General features: G+C 33.9%; 1 protein-coding gene across 2 annotated transcripts in view; it reads left to right on the top strand.

The window, feature by feature from the left end:
* DGKB (diacylglycerol kinase beta) overlaps nucleotides 1-17,796 on the top strand; it is a 337,132-nt gene that overhangs the window by 66,475 nt on the left and 252,861 nt on the right. For both annotated transcript variants that reach the window (XM_053989200.1, XM_053989191.1), the window contains exons 4-7: nucleotides 262-282; nucleotides 14,465-14,618; nucleotides 15,919-15,954; nucleotides 17,032-17,172. In XM_053989200.1, the coding sequence (XP_053845175.1) occupies nucleotides 262-282; nucleotides 14,465-14,618; nucleotides 15,919-15,954; nucleotides 17,032-17,172 (352 nt within the window). The remainder of the gene's footprint in view (nucleotides 1-261; nucleotides 283-14,464; nucleotides 14,619-15,918; nucleotides 15,955-17,031; nucleotides 17,173-17,796) is intronic.

Genomic DNA, 17,796 nt, shown 5'->3' with positions numbered 1-17,796 from the left:
ATTTATCTTGGTTGTCTGTCATTGCATGTTTAGAAATAAATTGCTTGCACTGTCTAATAAAGACTAGAGAGCTGACTTAGAAGCATTTTCTTGATTTATGAGCTAATGCAAGAAAATGGGATAGTCCATCTAATGTCTTAAACTTGCTCATCTAAATCACTAACCTTTCACTAAAAATATTTATATTATAAAAACAGAGCTTGAGTGTTATGACACTCTACTAATGTATGTATGTTCTTTCTTTCCTTGCATGTGTTACAGAAACAAGATATACTTAATCAAGTAAGTAATGTTAATTTGATTTTTTTCTTTCTTTGTGCATAAGTGCAGTATATTTTATTTTGTAGGCTTCCATTGAGATTTACCTATTAATAAATATTGCATGTGGCTGTTTTTTCCAATAATAGAGTAATATTTAAATCTGAAACCAGAATGCATTCCTTTTCTGCTGGCAGAATTTTTCACTGAGTGAATTTCATTTTTGTCATTCATAGTACATACTTTTACTAACATTAATTGAGTTGAATATAAGAAATAAGTTAAGAGCAAGTAATTGACTTGTTCCATACTTGTCACGGAAATTTCTCTTTACTGTGAGATCTCATAATGGTCTGTATTATTCTGAAATGACAAGAACACATCTCAGGAAAAAATTATTAAATACTGATTTCTATAATCATATAATGCCATTTATATGTAGCAGGCTTAAAATTGAGGATTTAATAATTTGAATAGGGCTTATGCTGTGTTTTAAGCAATTATGACTTTACAGCAATTACAAGAGAAATGGTTAAAATGCTGATCATCAACCCAAGAAGCTGCACCTGAGAAACTTCAGTAGCCTCAAACAAGGTATAAAAGTAGAATGGGAAAAAAAAAAAAAAAAAAAAAAAAAAAAAAAAGAAGGAAAGGAAGAAGGACTAATCAAATGGACTGTTTTTTAAAGTGACCTAGTTATTCTTTCTTGGTAACACAAAGGTGTTAAAAAGCTCCAGCTCTCCTGTTCTGGGAAGAGGCAGCCAGAACATGAGAACAATGAGAAAGTCAAGAGAGAGAAAGGGATAGTTTTGTAGGAACCACTAACTTTTGAGGGTCAGAGGTCAGTTGAGCTTTTGGAGATGTGTTAGTAAGAGCAGAACCCCCATTGGCAACAGGGCTTTCTTCAGATGACCAACGTTATTTATTTTTTTTAATAAGCTAACAGAGTGACTTCAGACGGTCCTGAAAAAGAAGGTTTCAACATCAAAGCAGTGTGTCTGTGACCAATCTCGAGTGTAATCTCATCAGTATTTAGCTAATTACTTTGTCAAATGAGTAGGTGAATAATAATAGAATCAACAAACTAAATGAAATCTGGGAATTAATATCATGCTGGAAAAGCTTGATGATGTAATGGACTATAGTAATTGGAATGAGATGCACGTGTGCAGAGTAGAGTGTTGTGTACCCTGGTCCAGCTGGCATTGTCAGATAAATTGACATGTTGATCACAAGATGAATGCAAAATATCATTGTGGTTTAGTCATGAAGAGGAGAAGGATGTTACTGGGATGTTGTAATAGTGTTCCTGTGGCCATGGCAGTCTGGAAAATAGACAAAACTTGTAAAAAGAGGTAGTGTCTTAGGCCCATTGACATTCGTGGAAAAGTAGTTAAAATTTCAAGCACACAGGAATATGGTTTGAAAGGATATTTTGTGTTCTTTGCCTCAGCTATGTTCTTTGATATGACAGAAGATATTAAATTACTGTAAAGATCTTGCTGTATTATAATATATTAAGTGAAGTATTTTCACTACAAATAGGAAGATTTAATTTTCTATAAAAAAGGTATTGCAGAAGTCACCTTTCTACTTTTGTCCAAATGATGGGATGAAGTGAACTCAAATTGGAACTAATTTACAGAAGGTTAGTAGGATGTGCAGAATTATAGCATACATAATGTAGGAGAAGCCTGTCCCTCCCATGTAAGAAGCTTAAGTTGTATCTTTCTAGCTACAGAAGAAAAGAATGTATCATCTTGTGTGTATCACCAGCAGAAACCTCTAGGTTTCAGACACTGGGTACTCTGTTTTTCTGGCTCCATGGGCAAAATTTCTAGGGAAAGCTTTCTGGATGCCTAGAGAGTTGGGAAGCCTGCCAGGCAGAGATGTTGGCAGACTGGCTAGGAGCCTGCTTTCTGTGGAGTGTGTTGAGGGCACTGAGGTGTAAAATATTTCAGATAGTCAATTTCTGCTGCAAAACCATTCCGTTTTGAATATTTTTTATCTTTACTGGTCTCTCTCTATCTCCTTTAGTCAGTCTGTGCTACCAGTGCTAATCTTCTTCTTTGATATCCTCCTTTCCTTTTCATGCACTTCTCTGCCCTAAGAACTTATTTTTATCCTTTTTTTCCTTTACATTATTGTATTGCACAGTAGCCTATATTTAAACTTTATGAACTTATTACCACTTTAATTTACATGTCACATATTAAAAAAGACAAAGAGCTTTAGGCAGACTATTTAATGATGATGGGGGTTGTTATTTGTTTGTTTTCATTATGAAGAACAATATATTATGTTTCGTATTTTTTATTGTGATGGCTTCAGTTATGCTTGGTTCACCTGCATGGTGCCATCTAGATAATGTTTATGAAACTGCATAGGAAAACAAAATAGAGCAAAAATACTTTCAGTCATAATGTATTTCAGGAATTAATCAACAAATGGAAATGTCTTGAAGTCTTCTTGTGCAGTAGAGATACTGATATATACGAATGTATACATGTATAATTGAACAGATGCCACTGCTCATATCCTTTTAATGCTTTCTAAGCTTTTATACTATACTTTTACTCTACTATAATTTTAAATACTTGTGAGGATAAAGTCAAACTTAGGTCAATTAGTGTAGCTCCTCTTTTTCTAAAATCTGTACATTTACTTAATATGAAGTGGATGTAACTTGTTGATAGATGAAACGGGACATTTTAAACCTTATTCTATTGGTGTATGTTATTATTCCAAGTGAAGGTTCCAGTTAGGCTCAGATTGTGTTAAATCTCAGCAAACTGTTCATTCGTTAAGTGAAAGTTTATTAATTTGTATTCTTTAAAACTTTAAAGAGGGAGGAGTGAACAGTAACAGGTAACATGACATTGTCCTGTATTACTTTTTTCACTAAAAGTGTTGTAGCAAGTATTTTTAAAAAATGTAGCAGAAATATCCTCCACAAAAATTTCCAATGCACAGGTAATTACAGGTAAAATATATGAGAATACCACTGCCATAGAACATGCATGGAAAAATGATTTTTCTTAATTCTAAGCATGTTATGAAAATACCAGTTCAGATATGTTTGTCCGTGAGTTGGTTTTTACACAATTTGCACATGCAGATACATTTTTTGTTTCAACTAGAACTTTTTGTCATAACTGATGTTTTTCAGGGATTCATTAATTTTGCTATTTTATTTGGCCTTTGTCTGAACTATGCTACCTACCCCATTTTTCCTGACCAATTTTTGTAGGACAGAATGCAAACTTTCTGCTTATCGCTTTGTTTGATATGTAATAATTTCAAGTAGATTTTGAGTGATGATCTCCTACAAGAGCCTTCTAAAAGTATGTGATTCATCAATCTTCTTAAAAAAAATCCCACCTTTGTATAGTAAATGTAGCATATTCAGTAAGAGTTAAGTATTAAATACAAGTACTTACGTGTGTAGTACTATACAAACTTATGCACATATAGAATTATGTATTAAGGAAAACCTGCTGATAAAAAAGTGTTCGGGTTTTTTTTTACCTGCATGTAAGATTGAGATGAGACTGCAGTAGCTGGTGAACATATTTCAGACTTATTTCAGTAATTAGTATCAATTTATTTTAATAACATGAAAATGTTATGCTTAAAAATCTAATTATTGCATAAAAATGGAGTTTTCCCATTTCCATTTTAGATGTTTTGTTGAGCTTACTTCTTTGAAGAGCTGGGGGAAAATTTTGGCAGAAATTTACGTCTGTGTATTGGTAATATCCAAATATTATTTGTCCATATGGAGTATTTGGTAGGAGAAGCCTGTGAGAGCATGTGGGTTTTTAAATTTTATTTTTCAAACATTCATATCAGTAGATATGAATTTGAATGCTGATATAGCTAAGAAATAGTTTCATTTGGTTACCAGAATTTTCAAAATTAATGATGTAAAAACTGTATTAAATAGAATGCTTAGATCAGAAAATGCTAAGGGCTTTGAACTTAAACTAAATTTTATCCTGATGCCCAAAGCCAGTCTTCATGAGGAATTCAAAATTTGATTCATTTGAATGAACATTTAAAATACATTTTCAACACCAAGAACATATGCATTCTCATGTGATTCATGGGTTTTAGCTTGTTAATCCTCTGTATATAGTCTCTCCACTTTTTTTCCACATCTTTTGGCAATGTCAGGTTTTGACATGTGATAATCAATGAATCGTCAAGACTTTGACTTTTGTGGGAGTGCTTTAGCACTGGTATTCACAGCTAATCACATCATTGTCACTAATGCACTCACATTAGTGTTTGCCAGTGTTGTCATAGCACAATGTGTGAATCAAGGCCCTGTAATATCTACTCTTATTCAACAGTTAATTTTTCACATATTGGGTCAATATAAGTAGTTTTAAAATAAATAATCAGTTAAAGGAACTTACCCAACCCAAAAAAATAACCCAGAGCAATTACTGTCAGTAGATAAAAGCTGATTATATTTTTGGCACCATTCAGAGATCAGACAACAGAATTTTAAAAGTAATCAATTGAAAATTGCATTTCAACATAATTCTCTTTCCATTATGTGTGAAATGTTCTTTTTAATAAATGAAAACCATATGTCATGGAAGTCTCTTGAAATGAATTATTTCTATTTTTTTCTTTTCTCTCTTACATTCTGTTTTTCAGGATGCTGAAAATAGTGGCTTATGCTGAAATATTTTGTACAAATCTAAAAGACGAAAAGACCAAAAAGAATGTGGTATTTTAAAAGAATTTATGGGTGGAGATTAATTTCAGACACTAGATCATGTCTTGTTCCCATTTATGTGGCCAGTGTGGTGGGGAGGAATAAAAGGAGTATTATTCTACCCCTCCCTGCCCTGCTCCATCCACAATGGCAACTCTTTTGTCAAGAGACTATTAATTTTTTGGTGTCTTGTGAAGAAAAGAAAGTAGAGTGATACAGCTTCTCTCCCTTCTTTCAACATACCATCCAGAAGAACTGGTTGTTGTATTTACACTAGCTAGGAAAATACAGCAGACAATTAGACCTCTTCTATTGCAGTTCTTAGGATAGATCTTGAGTCAAAAGCTTCCATTTTCTTAATAAATTATTGGTTTGCTTCAAATGTATTAGTGTGGTAGGAGTTAAAAAATATGTAGCTAAGTTTAAAAACTCCTGTGTATAAAGATGCAAAATTTTCCTTGTATATATCCTGTTTTTCACTGCAGAACCATGTTTTCTGTATTCTCCATATTGGGATATACTGACTTTTGATGTCTATACTGTGTAAAGTTCTGTGTGTTGGCACAGAACATACATATAAAAGCATAAATCTTCAATATAAATACTTGGATTTTTCTTAATCTTACCTATCTGTGTTTACTAGCGGTAAAGCAGAAAAGCAAGTTACAAAATCGAACAGCTTGACCACTCTAGGAGAAAGGACAAAGTCAAATACAAATGGTGTTTGTAGATGGAGTTCAGCCTCTTCCTCTCTGTTGCTCAAGGTGTTAAGAGCCATTCTGCTGCTTGGGACAGAATCAGGCATTTTAAGGCATCTGTTGTAACTTGTAGCCATAATCAGAAGATAAATCCTGTGGCTTCAACTGAGTGTTGGCCTATATATGTGTGGTACAAAGCTAGAAGAAACCTGAAATTTTCTGCTATTTTTCCAAGCAAAATCATAACTACTACTTGGAAACCAGGTTTTCAATTCCTGTTCTTCCTGCGACTGAGACTCACCCTCTGTGTAGTAGCACTGAATTAGTGTAATGTACTTATCAGTGAGTGCTTGAGAAGAAACAGAGCTCTTATCATAGTATTTGGAGATGTTTTAAAGCATATTAAGCATAGACTGATGCACATTTCTTTTTCTTTGGAGTCCCTTATATTCTGCTTATCTGGGATTCAAAAGAAACCTAAGTGTGGGAAGCAAGAGCTTTGCTTTATGCCACTGGTGTGGAGTAGAAAGAGAAGTAAGATACATGCATTCTTTAGTGATGTTAGTAAGGTAAAAAGCATCTTATCACATATCTATGAGATACACTGGATACATTGCAAAGAAATCCACATATGGTCATGATACTATGGAAAATAGTGGTTGCTTTATTGTCAGGTTTGTAGTATTTTGTGCAGTAATAGAAGCAGAAAATTCCAGACTACTTTTTAAACTATGAATAAAATGAGATTTTTAGTACACCTAAAAACCCCAAACCATTTTTAATGTTTTTGTTTCTTCATAGTTGTGAAATATTTAGTCAAAGGAATCAGTGTCATCCTGGAAACTCTCTTGAAATATGTAGTTTATCCTGAAAACTGTATTTAATCAGTTGCGAGGTCTTTAGTTTCTCTGTGACTTCCACTTCTTTAAAATTAAGGTTCTTGAGTAATCCTTTTTTCTAGTTCAATGATTACCATTTGTTCAAATGTGTCTTTTTATGTGTGCTTGATGTTCTTTCATGTGATTTTGTGTAGTATCTTAAGAAAGATAAACTAGTGTTCAGATTTAGGGAAAAACAGTATCAGCTAATAGTTTGGGCAGGAAGATCATCTAGTTTCAAGACCCCTGCCATGGGCACCGACACCTTCTCCTAGACCAGATTGCTCAGACCCCTTGAAAACTGCTAGGGATGGGGCATCCACAACTTCTCTGGGCAACCTGTTCCAGTGCATCACCATCCTCACTATAAAGAACGTCTTAATATCTATCCTAAACTTACTCTTCTTCAGTTTAAAGCTATTATGCCTTGTTCTATCTCTATCTGCCTTTGTAAAAAGTCCCTCACCAGCTTTCTTGTCAGCCCCCCTTAGGGACTGAAAGGGGGCTATAAGGTCTCCCCAAAGCCTTCTGTTCTTCTGAACAACCCCAACTCTCTCAGCCTGTCTTCATAGGAGAACTTTCCTGAGATATAGAAGGACAACAAAAGGCTAGGCTAAAGAATTTTCTACATAATAGGCTTTTAAAATATATTTTTATAGAAAAATAGGTAAATGTATCAGAATGCTTGGTAAGCTGTTAAAGATTTTGCCAGGAGCTTTTAGCTGCTGGGGTAGATGGAACTACAGTGTTTTGAAGATGTATTTTAGATCTTGTCTCAGTTTTTCCTCTGAGTGCAGATTATTCTTTATAACTCAAAAAACCTTCTTTTATCTGCTCCATCACCATTTTCCTTAAGAGTGTCAGGCAGCTGCTCCAAGTAGGTTGCCTAGAGATGTGGTTGAAATCTCTGACTCCAAATCTGGGGTCTGCAGCTCAGTTCCAGCCTTTTCCCCACCTCATACACAGTTACCTAGTGATGCCTCCTTGATAGCAAAGATGCAATGGAGATAGGATTGTAAACAAGTTTGGAAGAAAGACTCATAATTTCCACCTCTGCTTGCTTGGACCAGTTGTCACCTCCTCACATACTCAGTCTGTACACAAATGGCATTGTCTCTCTCTCTCTTTCCAGACTTCTATTTTAAGAAAAATAGGTGTTATTTGGTATTATCTTTTGCAGTTGCCACTTTTTATCCATATAGCTACTATTGCTTTAATTTTATATATTGATATTTTAAAATATGTATAAGGCATAACAGAGTCCTGTGATAAACTTCTATTGTAGTATATTATTCTAAAAATAGTACTATGAAGAGAATTCTTCACCTAATAATTTCTGTTTCATCCTGGTTCTTAAAGGGCTATTTGAGTGAAGGAATTTTCTCCAAAGTAATGGGAGTTGGCAGAGCAAGTCCTAATTGTTCGTAACTTCCTTCTAAATTGAAGGATGCCATAAGCTATAATCTTCAGAAAAATTTTCACTTCAACACATTGGTTGGGTATGGGTTCTTTACCAAGAAAAATTCAGTTGAAACTACAGATCTGCGCAAATCTCTCTATATTTGCTTGGTCAGACATCATGGCTGGAATGTTCTCACAGTATGTGGAAATAAAGACAGATTAGTCTGCTGTAATGAAAACTGCTTCTTCTGTTTTTTATCATAGGAAAGTAACAGTGAGTTTTTTTGCACTGATGGAGTTTTTTTTGTGGGTAATCTTTTAATGGAATTTACATTAAAACCCCCAAAACTGTTAGATGTTTTGGACTAATGCATGAATCCAAAAATTTAATTGTAAAATACATGCAGGATGTGAGATGACATGTTACAATCCCAGAGGCACTGAGGTACCTCACTGAGCAATCTATAATTGCTGTTTGCTGATTCATTTAGCATTAGTATATGATGGGGTGTATGGATGAATATTTATTTATGTATATGCAATGCATATATTTGTTCTGTTTCTTCTAGCATAAGTGTAGATCTTGAATGGATTATTTCATCTCTGAGTAAAAATAGCATCCAACTCTGGTATGGCAATTTAAAAAAGAAAAGAAATAAAATCTTGTCTCATTTATTTTCTGTAAAATTTACCTCAGCATCTTAAATTTTTCTGTGTGTCCAGAAGTACTTCCTTAACAGCTGAAACATTCTGTGAGTACTTGTTCAGATCACCTCATTCATAGAAGTGTATCATTAAGTTGTTCAGTCACATATTTACAAATAAATATTTAATAACTTTTTAGATGTACAGAAACCTTATTTTTGCCTTCAGTGATTCTTTAGTTCTTTCCTGGTATTTGGATGCTCTTTAGAGACACAGGTTTGAATTTCCTCAGGTGAATGGGAAATTGGCCAAGGTGATTCCCACTGGTGATTTGTCTTTACCAGGAGATGTTTTTTTTTCCACTAGAGGAAAAAATCTGTCACTTTTTCTCTGCTTTCAGAAGGAAGTAATGGTCTCAGTTGTATTTGGTGCACAGCACATATTTTGGTTTTCTGTGGTCTGTTTCTTTTTTATCTGTTTGGAAGGAGCTTAGAGAAAAAAAACCACAAAAAAAACCAAAACCAAAAACAAACAAAAAAAACCCATAAAAAAACAAAACAAAAAAAAACCCCACCCCAATACTTATGGGTTAAATGCTTGTTAGAAATTCAGGGCTAGGATGGTTAATGAAATGTTACAGATTTTCCCCAGCAATTTATGGTGTATGAAAAGATGCACATTTTTAATTTCCCTATGCATTGAGTCATAGTGAGCTCCATGTTTGCATTCAGAAAAGATGAAAATTATTTAATGGTTTACACATTTTATTTGCTAAAAATAATTATTAAAGTTAAATTTTTGCAGTGTTGCCCATGTCTTACATTCCTTCTCCTTTTCTTTTCTCCAAGGTGAATATATAATTTTTAGGGTTTTTTCTTGTATTCAGGTGTTTGAAACATTAATCAAATCTGTAAGTAGGAACTAAGTACTTCTAAAAATAGCATAAAATTAATTTTATATGAATTTTATGGTTTAAATTAGCTGAAACTCTGTGGTGGTTTTGAATGTGCGCTTCTCTGGAGTTATACCAAATTTTTTCATTACCAAATGAAATTTTATTACCCAGTAATACAGAAGTCTTATTTTGTGAAGTTTCTTTTAGTAAAACCTAAGGACCTCCAATAAACTTGGTGAATCAGTTTGATATATAAAAATAGAAATCCAGTTTTATATGATTAGTATAAAGCCCTTTATTTTTCTGTGACCTACAGGCAAGGATTTTATTAGAGTCAAAGCTAAAACTGCATTTTTTTTTTCTTTTAGACTCCCTCAGAAGATTTAGGCCAAATTATTTGCAAGTTCTTTCATGTTTTTCTGATTCAACTGTGTCCTATTTTATCTCTGTTATGTTGAAAATTTTCCTAAAATCCCTAAACTTGTGATCATAATCTTCCTGTGCCCTGATAGTCTCTTGTGCAATGGAATTAATTAATTAATTAATTAATTAATTAATGTGCCAAGCTAATTGTTGTCAGTTTGGTACATCCTCTCATGCTCTCATCCCCTCACTTTGAAACGTCATGGAAAATGCTTTCTGAAATGCTAAATCCTCCTTTCTCAGATTCATTTAAATTCAGCTGGAGCTTCTGGAATGCAAGCAACTGTTGAAAATTAAGCAATTAGCCTGCAAGCTTAAGAAAACCACATCCACCATTATGGCTTATATATTATTCTGATGTTATTGATATGAACTGTTTAATTAATTTTTTTGAATTCATTAGCATAAATAAATTATTTTCAAACCATACCAAAATTCCCTGCACTTTGCATCTGAGAAATTCTGATAATGACAATGAAATTTAAAAGGAAGATCAAGCATGATACATGTTAAGGTGAAAGATTATTGTTCTCTGCTTTCCTTTTTTTATCTTTTTTGCTTACCAAAACATTGTACAATACATTTGAAAAGTGGCTGGGGGTGGGGGGAAATGCTGGTTATTAAAGGAACGGTACTTACTTGCTGCAGCATTTCCCTATTTCAGAAGGGTAAACTTCCATGAGGAAAAAGAAAAATAATCTATAGTTTCAGAATAGAGAAATGACTATAGTATTGTGTGTTGTTTTCTCTATTGTGAAAGTAGTTTTGAATTAAGCTGAGCAAAAGTTTTGCATCTTTTCATGCTCTGTTCTAAATAAACCATACTCAATACTTAAACCTCTACTTGGTGAGAATGCTCTAACACCTCTGTGTCTTCTACAGTGCTGCTCTCAAGAATTCTTTTAAGAAATTCTTCCGTTTTTCTATGGTCGTGTAATAAGTTATGTGTATTACAATGAGAGAGAGATGGTAGAAAAGGCACTAAAAGCAGTTTAAAAGAGAGCCTGTTTTTGGAAGATCACCCTTTTTCATTAGGAAGCTTGATGGATGATCCAGACTACTCCTAGGTCTGCTGTAGACTAGCTTAGTTATCTTATTTACTGTATATACCTTTACAAAAACAAATATCCAGAAATGACTATACCATTTTAGAGCTCAGTTCTAATGGGATAATCTACACCAATTATATTAGGTCCTCTAAAATGTTTTTCAGCCATGCAGTATTAGAATGCCAGATTTTGAGGTTTTAAGCAGGAACCTGATCACAGGGCCCTACACAGAGATCTCCCTTGGGCAGGATTGGTTTTATACATTCTTTACATACAGCATGTGATTTTGCACCTGCATTTTTGGCCATTCTAAACATTTCTGATGTGTATTCAAGTAATTTCCCAGCTGCTGACTAACTTCCATTATAATTTGAAAGCTTTTGGATGTGCAACATCTGAACTCTGGTCATATGAATATTGCTGCTATCCTGGGGGAATAGAGGTTGCAGAGCATGTTAGAACAGAGGATAAAGCACTGTCAGCTGAAGAAACCTGGCTGTAGAACAACCTTTAGAACAACCACCCACTTTGTTTTGTCCTTTGCTGAGCCACCCTGATTGCTGGAATTCAGGATGTCAGATGTAATAGACATGGCAGCCAAATCATGTGTTACATTAGTATCTCTTGTCTTTTCTAGCAGTTTGGAAAATGTTGGAGGATATTGGCTTAAATGATAGTCAGACCATCTTTACAAAATATTGAAAAGTTTGAACATCTTTGAGAAAGGGTCTTCAGGAAGAAAGAAGTACATAATTTCAAACTTGCTTATTTTTCCAGTTCTCTACACAGGTATAATTCTGAAGCCATTAATTAAAATACAAACAAACAAACAAAAAACCAAACAAAAAAAAAAAAAAAACCAAAAAACCAAACCAAACAAACAAAAAACAAACAAACAAACAAAAACAAACAAAAAACCAAAAAAACAACAACAACAAAAAAAACACCCCATAGCATTAGTGATTTAGTTGCTGCTGGCAAATTGGAGAACTAGTGCCACTCAGGCAGCAGTTCAAAAATCTAAGGTGGCTCTAATCTCAGGGAATATTTTTTGCAATATATACGTAAAATCCACAGACAAGGTAAATAAAGAAAAGACTAATGTCATGTAAAGATACTTACATGGCCATCCATAAACCGTAATTTAAATGGGATTATAATTTTGGTTTAGTTTCCGTTTTCACTTAGCTGTTTTTTTGTGTATATGATTCATTTAGATAGCTAAGACACATTTCATTAATGCACAATTTAACAAAACAATTTCACATTGTTGAAGTCAATTGATTTAGTGATTAATGTATTTTTTTATGCTTGCAGATAAAAAATATGTTTATATAATGTATAATAGTGTAACTAATTAGTGATTTACTTGGATGCTGATACAAATCCTTTTGTTATTGTGATTCATAGTTTATAAATAGTGAATTAAATGTCAGTGGCTTTATAAGAATGAAAAAATGTAAAGTTGGTAGTATGAATGCAACACTGTATGATCCAAGGTAAAAGAGTGTTGCTGAAACTGTCTGATGAGATAAAGATAGTGAGTTCATGTCCAAGGTGATTATTTCCGTTTTACACGCATCTTGAGCATTGTGAGCAATTTTTTTCAGTCTCTGCTATTTTTGTCTTCAAGAGGTGAGAGTTTTATTGGTCCCACTGTGCTTCTTTCTCAGATAAGGTGTTCTGTAGTAGAAGCTCAGCAGAGATAACCTCTCACCAATCTTGCATTCCTAATAATTATGACTTGCACGAAAGTAGTCAGATTTTGCAATTTGTGTTGTTGGTCCCTCGTAAGGATGATGATACACATTTAAAACATTACCTTTCGGTAGTTAGGTCTTGATCTTAATGGGAAACACCTTATTTAGCGTGCACGTAAAATTTCAATATCTCATAAATACATTAAAAAAGTAAAAGTCAAAGAAGTCAGGGGGAGAGAAGTTTTTGCTCCTTAGTCTTAAAATTATGTTAAAATAATAGCAAAACTTATTTATACTGTGACTCAGATTCCAAATTCACTGAGGTCTATGAAAGTTTCTATTTTCTTTTTTCTAGTATGGTTTTAAGCTGATTCTTGATAGTCTTTTCCCTCCTTCCACATTCACTGTGATGAAGTGAACTAAAGGAGTGCAATTAAAGGAGTTGCACTAAAGGAGTGCAACTAAAGGAGTTGCACTAGACTTTTCTATGGAGAAATGGAGTATTCCTGAACAATAGGGAAATTTCTCAGAGTCAGTTTTGTGCTATCATGTGGATTTATCCCTTAATTATTTAACAATTACAAGTTGCTGTTCTGTTTGATCTCTAAAGAAAGTAACACTATGTTTTATCAGAGTAATAATTGATAAACTGTTTTACAATCACAAATGTAATGATAAATATGCAGTTGTGTCAATGTGTTTCTGGATACCCTTATCTTCATTCTCTATTAGCAGGATAAAATGGGATCATAATGCTCTGCATTGCTGTGATCCCATTGCAGCCTACACCTTCCTTGAGGGGTAGGTGCTGATATCTCCCTGGTGAACAGCAACAGGACAAGAAGAAATAGAAGGAAGTTGCATCAGGGGAAGTTCAGATCAGGCATCAGGAAAAGGCTCTTCACTGGGAGGCTGGTTGGTCAGTGGAAGAGGCTTTCCAAAGCATGTTTTGGTCACGGCACCAAGCCCATCAGAGGTCAAGGAGCATCTTGATGGTGCTCTTAGTCTTATGGTTTAGTTTCAGGTACTCCTGTGAGGAGCAGGGAGTTGAACTTAATGGTCTTTATGTATTCCTTCCAACTTGAGAAAATCTATGACTCATTTTTTTACTTAAGACAGACAATACTGTTTTAACAGAAAAAAATCATCATTCAAGTTTTATTAATTAGCTCTTACCTTGCTGGCAAAAGCAAAACCAAATTAAGCTATATGACAAATGTTTTGGATCAACAACTTTTGTTTTTTTCCCTCTAAGTAATGCTGGATATCTAAGCACTCTCATTTGACTCTTCAAACCTATTTGAGACAAGGTGATTAGTAACTCTTTGACAAACACCAGCAAAGCATGTTGTCATGTAGGAAAAGACAGGAGGCCTTAAATTCCCTGAATTAGGCATCCAAAAATCCCCTGCTTTTTGTCTGCCTAATTATAGGAAAAGCTAAAGACATGCTAAGTACATCCCTAGGAGCTCTGTAGGCACCTTTGTATGCCAATCAAGAAATCTGAGAGCATGGAACTGGATTTCAGGGTCCTGATATAAGTGCTCTGAATTTACTCTGGGCTGTTTTACACAGTGCTCTGAGGTATTATAGCAATCCTGTGAATTGTCAAAGTAATACTTAATTCAATAATCACTTTCAAGAATAGGTATTCCAGTCTATATCTTCAGAAATCAGTATATTCAAATACAGTCCAAAGCTTTTGTCAACAGAATATTATTTGATGGATTAGTGTGATATTTTTTTTTACAAAATGTTCATATTTTTTTTCCTTCCCATTCACTGCAGACAATTGATTTAGAGGGGTTCAAGCTGTTCATGAAGACTTTTCTAGAGGCAGAATTACCAGATGATTTCATTGAACACCTTTTTACATCATTTAGGAACAAAATCTCTCACTGCAGTCCATTAATTAAAAACAAACCACAGCACCTTTCTGGAGGTAAGTAATAAAATCAGTACCTAAAGAGCTAAAGGTTCCCTCATCCTACTGTTTTACTTCCAATAGCTGTAAATATATGTTGACTTCATGTTAACTACATGTTGAGGGATTTTTGTTCTGGTATTTGTGAAATTAGAGAAACTAACTCAACCATAATAGGAAATACTGTGAAAAGGAATTGAAATTAAATGATTTCTTCTCTTTAACTCACAATAATGATGCAGCTGAGACACCAACTGGACATTCTTTGTCATGTTAATGCTAATCAGATTGCTATGGTTACATGTTCTTGTTGCCTACTCTCCTGTATAAACACTTAAAAGTCTTCAAGCTTCATGCAGGAGGTTCCTGCTGGTGCTCAACCATTCCTGTGGCATTGCTGCTGTTTCTCTTAACTGTCTAGGTGTGATTCTGTTATTAATCCTACATACTTAGGAGCTACTGATATTTTAAATGTTGGGTAAGTGTTAGTATATCACTAAAAGTGATTTTGATTTGAGAGGACACAGCTAAATTCTGCCCTGTAAAGGCTGTACTCAGCTTTCTTCACTTTCATTATAGTTCTCTTTGACATATTTTATTCCTATGTGTGGTAAAATTATAATAATGATAACATCATTATTAAGGATAGTGCTTTTATTACTGTTGTTGTTTCAACTGTAAGTTAAGTTTCTTACTCTGATGTTGCCTCCTAAAATATTTTTCTCCTACACTAACTTTTCCAAGTTTGTCAAGAGTTTTTGGTTTTTTTTCTGTTACTAAATACTTTAGAAATAATATAATGTAATACCAGTTTAGGAAGCTTCCATATGTTTTTAGCATAATGCCAGAAGGACTGTTTGATAAATTGTTACATCCAAAACATATTCAGAGAGGCAACTCAGTTCACCTTCTCACTCACAATTCAGTGAGAATTGTTTGGGCTTGAAAATATACTGGGTTTATGTTGTAATTCAATTTCATGGTTTAAACTAAATGTTACATCCTGATAATTCGTAACTTTTAAGGGGAAAAAACTGCATTGGTACATTTTGATGTGCAAATGGAAACTATGGAAACACTTGGTTTTGGGTTTCTAGTAATTTTTAAATGTTACCAATAGTGAAAAAAAAGAGCTTGACTGTACTGGAAAATAACTTTGTCAGAAATATTAGACGTTCTTCTGGAAAATGGAGGGGTAAGTGAGAGCTAGAGAAATGACAAGGAGAGTAGCAGGGTTCATCAGTCTGTCAGGTATGTGCTTGTTTTTCGCTTAGTCTCTTTTGGTCCACTCATGTCTGTTTATAAACTGTATTTTCAGTTAAGGTGTCTGAAGAGAGATGGAAACAGATGCCAGGTAAGCAGCAGGACTGGAAGTCATCTGTAAGTCAGTACATTGCAACCAACCCTTCCCACCTCTGATTAAGAAGTAGTAATTTAACCTGTATCTTGAAGCTGATAGGTTAAAAGGCACCTTAAAATTTGTATTTATTTTCATTTGGATTTCAGCACTGTTTATTTTTGAGAAGAGTTATCCCAGGTTTTATAATCCTTTTTATTCTGTGAATATGATTTACATAAGAGTGGAATATGAGCTATTTGTGTAAGTTGTGTGATTAAAGCTAGCATTTAACTGAATAAAATATTATAATGTCTTAATTTTAATGACACTTAACTGACATGCAAGCTCATTAAATAGAACATTGACTTATTAAATATTTTTGTTCATTCAATATTTACTTTTAGTGTTTATTATTTGCTGAAACCATGAAAATGAATTAATTCCAAAATACATTGTTGCATGCCAATTTGCTCTTTTTTACCTTATTTTATTGTTTTAACATGTGTATATCATAACATGTAGGCATACCTTTTAAAATGTAGGCTTTTGAAGATGTATCCAGATTGCAGTGAAGTTTTTCAAACTACATTTAGGGAGAGAGGGAACAACCCTCAGTCAGTGAAAAATATAACAAACTTGTATAGAAAGTTTTCTTACTCCTCTCTCTGTGCTCTGCTGTCCTTCCCATTTTTCCCCATTTTGGTGCTGCAGATTCCAGTAATATCATCAGGACTGGTTATATACTAATGTTGTACTGAAGGAGACTTGGGCAGGGATTGTTTTTAATACTTAGCATCTAGTATGGTAGAACAAAAATATTCACCAAATTGTTTTGTAGTCAAATGAAATCAGATAGCACAAATGAAAAAAAAAGATTATGCCATTCCCATAATTGGGGGTGGGGTGGGGTTGGATAGTTTATTTTAATTCTGCCTTTGCTGGATAAACTATGAACATGAATTGTTTAAAACTTTAAATTAAGAAGTAATATGAGATTCAGATAAAACAAAGATGAATGCATGCAGAAGTCACATTTTCATTTTCTGCTTGTATCATATGTTCAGGCTAACAAAGGCTATGGGTTGTTTCCAGGTCTGAGACTTAACAAGGGTACCTCTACATCTAGACCTCCTACTCCTGCCAACTCACATTTACCAGACATGATCCAGCTGAAAGATATTGTTTGCTATTTGTCACTGCTAGAAAGAGGAAGACCTGAAGACAAGCTAGAATGTATGTTCTTTTTTATTTTTAAATATTTATTTCCATAAGTCATCAAATATTTTGTTTCTGAATTTAAGAACCAGTTTTGAGCAGATGGATTATAAAAACATGGTTCTAGGTGACCCTTATTGCAGAAATTATTTTTTTCTTCCTAATGGTGAGATTTTAAATGAAATTTGTTCTTTCTAGCATTTGCTAAAATGAGGAGTAAGGATTGTACATTCTGTAGTTACAATAATGCTCTCTACACTGTCATGTCTTGTTTAGTATCAGATCTGAGAAAAACAGACAAACTATACTGAGTATACTTAGAGATCTATAGATGGGGCAAATAACCTGTACTAAACATCCTAATTCAAACAAAGAATAGTTCCTAATATAGGCTGTGGGCTCTATAATATTACTGAATACTGAAAAGCCAGGAATGATCCAAGTCTGCATCACTATTGGGAAGGAGTGTTTGACCCAGGAAGTTAGAAAGTCTTGTTTGATTGTTTTGTTTGTTTTTTTATTTTTTAATTAGGGGCCTGGGTCATTAAAATGCAACACCACTACCTATTAAAAAAATAAAAAAAACAACCCTGTGAGTTTGATCTATAAATTGGAGGAAAAAAGAAGAAAACTTGTTTCCTT

Source organism: Vidua macroura, chromosome 1 (assembly GCF_024509145.1).
Source record: "Vidua macroura isolate BioBank_ID:100142 chromosome 1, ASM2450914v1, whole genome shotgun sequence".
In the NCBI taxonomy this organism is placed as follows: domain Eukaryota; kingdom Metazoa; phylum Chordata; class Aves; order Passeriformes; family Viduidae; genus Vidua; species Vidua macroura.
This window is presented reverse-complemented; position numbering and strand designations above follow the sequence as displayed.